The sequence below is a fragment of the Sitophilus oryzae genome, unplaced genomic scaffold, assembly GCF_002938485.1.
Source record: "Sitophilus oryzae breed Bouriz unplaced genomic scaffold, Soryzae_2.0 scaffold_191_pilon_pilon, whole genome shotgun sequence".
Classification (NCBI taxonomy): domain Eukaryota; kingdom Metazoa; phylum Arthropoda; class Insecta; order Coleoptera; family Curculionidae; genus Sitophilus; species Sitophilus oryzae.
This window is the reverse complement of record NW_022146635.1, coordinates 14,284-16,862: the sequence shown is the minus strand read 5'-3', so window position 1 is coordinate 16,862 and position 2,579 is coordinate 14,284. Positions and strand designations below refer to the sequence as shown.

Here is a 2,579-nt window from a genome sequence, read left to right as displayed (position 1 = left end):
CCGAATGCATTTTGTAATTCCCTTTATTGTAAATGTTGAAATGTGATTCCACTTTTACAAATGACGTCAGGTAATGCCCCCACACCCCGCCGCCCCTTGAGACAGGGTCCAGGAACCTCGCTGGTCATTATACTGCTCTACCATTTGAAGGGTCCAAGGGTTAATGAGAGCCAAATTGTGTTCAAATGCCTGAAAAACATAAAAAATATTAAGTGTGACATATCATTGTCTCAGGAGATCGAGTTCTTTCTTAAACCGAAATAAAAAATGCAGGTCCGTATTTAATAAATTAAGTTGGCCTATGTATCCCACAAATTATCAGCTAATTTGCAAAATCTAAAAATACTATCAAAATACAATTAATTTTAAAATATAACAGGCCACTCAAGAACCATTAATTTTAGATATTGAAACTTTTTATTTTATTTTAAAAGGTTTTTTTTTTTTTTTTTTTTGTTTACATAAGAAAAATTGATAAGGTTGTTTTTTTCCATTCAAAAATTATAAACAATCCATCCATTTACTTTAGAGCATAGCAATTTTCTCAGCAATCGTGTAATTTTTTATTGATAAAGATTTTCACATACTGTCTACAAAGAAAATACAGCAGAAATATTAACAAAGTTCTTGAAAAACTACAATCTATTTTTAATAGATTTCGAGATATTTGATTTTTGAATTCAGAGTTCTAATAGCGACCACTATCGAACACCCACTCAATTCCACTTATTTTACCTCAAAAATGCAAGTGTTTCTAGCTTGCAATTAAAAAATTTAAGCTATAGGGAAAAATTACAACGACTCGTTAATAAATAAACAAATTAAGTATCACGCGACGTAATTAAATCGTGAAGCTGAACGCATGACGCACACCTTTCCCTAGAACTTTAAGTACTGACAGAGTTGATTGTCGACCGGTCAACTGCGACAAATCTGCTATATCCCCTTCCACGTCTCTTAGCGATGCACAGTTTCTCGGTTTATTTTATACGTTTGGCAACGTGTTTATTATCCTCTCTTTGTTCTTTGTTCAGTACATTATAAACGCATTGTACTCTTCTTACATACGGAAATCTGACCCAAGACTTACCTTTGCCAGCCCTTAGTATGTAAATTTAATAAATGAAAATTACCTACTTGTTTGCAGAATTCCGGCATCATTATGGAACTTTCTGCAAATATGCAACTGAATATGTTGCTTCAGCCTATACAAGGACTTAGGTAATATTAACTGATCTCATTTACTCAAAATATAATCAATTATTCTTTTTATTCCAGTTTATACAGAAATATGCCAAAGATTTACATGCCGATATTCTATTTTAGTCAAACAGTTGAACTGAACGACGATTTAGCAATTAAACTAAGAGTAATTCAAGGATTACCGGACTATTTACGATATTCTTCATTCTTTTTAATTGTAATAGGAATATTCCTAACCATTTGGGCTGCATGTTTAATGCTTAATTTTTGTTTGCCTTCTGATATTATTAAAAAATACTTTCCAGAAGAAATTCCTTTAAATGAAAAGATAGTAAAGATGTGACAAAAATATTTAGATAATATTTTTATACCAATTTTGTAAATAAATCGACTTTTTGTACTAGCTAGTTTGATTTTATTATACTGGGTGCTACAAATTTGAGGTACGAGCATTGGTATATCGGAAACCGCAATAGATACGAAGATGGTTAAATAGGGACAAAGTAATTAACATCGAATAAGGAAAATGGAGTCAATTAAAAGATTTAAATAAATAATATCCTGCTTAGCAATTACTTAGTCAATAGTTAATCAATAGATATTATTTTTAAGTTTTTTTTATTGTGAATTTGAAATCTCAGTATACGATCTGCATAATATTTGATCGTAGTTATTATAAATAAATCAACTTCTACAAACTAGTCTCTAATGCTCTATTTTGTACTCTTTATTGTAAATGTTGAAATGTATTGATTGCACTTTTACAAATGACGTCAGGTAATGCCCCCACACCCCGCCGCCCCTTGGAGACAGGTCCAGGAACCTCGCTGGCCATTATACTGCTCTACCATTTGAAGGGTCCAAGGGTTGGTGAAAGCCAAATTGTGTTCAAATGTCTGAAACATAAAAATTTTAAAAAAATAAGTGTGACATATCATTGTACTCAAGAGATCGAGTTCTTTCAAAACCGGAAATAAAAAATGCAGGTCCGTATTGAAAAAAATTGTTGTTGGCCTCTGTATCTCACAAATTATCAGCTAATTTGCAAATCTAAAAATACTATCAAATATAAAATTGATTTTTAAAAAATCCGTTTTTCCCAAAAAACTCATCAATCCTTAAAATTTTTAAAACTTTTTTAATGGCATCTTGGTGAACATACCAAAGCGCAACTTTGCCCCATTTTAACGATGTTCGTATCTATTACGGTTACCGAGATACCGTTACGTATTGTGTTAACATGTGAAGTCTGCCAAATGTTACAATAACTACAGTAGACGCTCGGTTGTGTGAACATCCTTTTATATGAACTATTCATTACAATGAAGAGTAGAAACGTAACATTACAGGTTCTATAAAGTGAACGGCGGCAACCT

The 2,579-nt window shown here is 32.0% G+C and overlaps 1 protein-coding gene across 1 annotated transcript; it reads left to right on the top strand.

The window, feature by feature from the left end:
* Positions 1–1,151: 1,151 nt before the first annotated feature.
* On the top strand, positions 1,152–1,575 carry LOC115883489 (protein croquemort-like). The gene is made up of 2 exons (XM_030901853.1): positions 1,152–1,221; positions 1,279–1,575. The coding sequence occupies exons 1-2, from the start codon at positions 1,163–1,165 to the stop codon at positions 1,544–1,546; spliced, it is 327 nt and encodes a 108-aa protein (XP_030757713.1). The 5' UTR covers positions 1,152–1,162; the 3' UTR covers positions 1,547–1,575.
* The last annotated feature ends 1,004 nt before the right edge of the window (positions 1,576–2,579 follow it).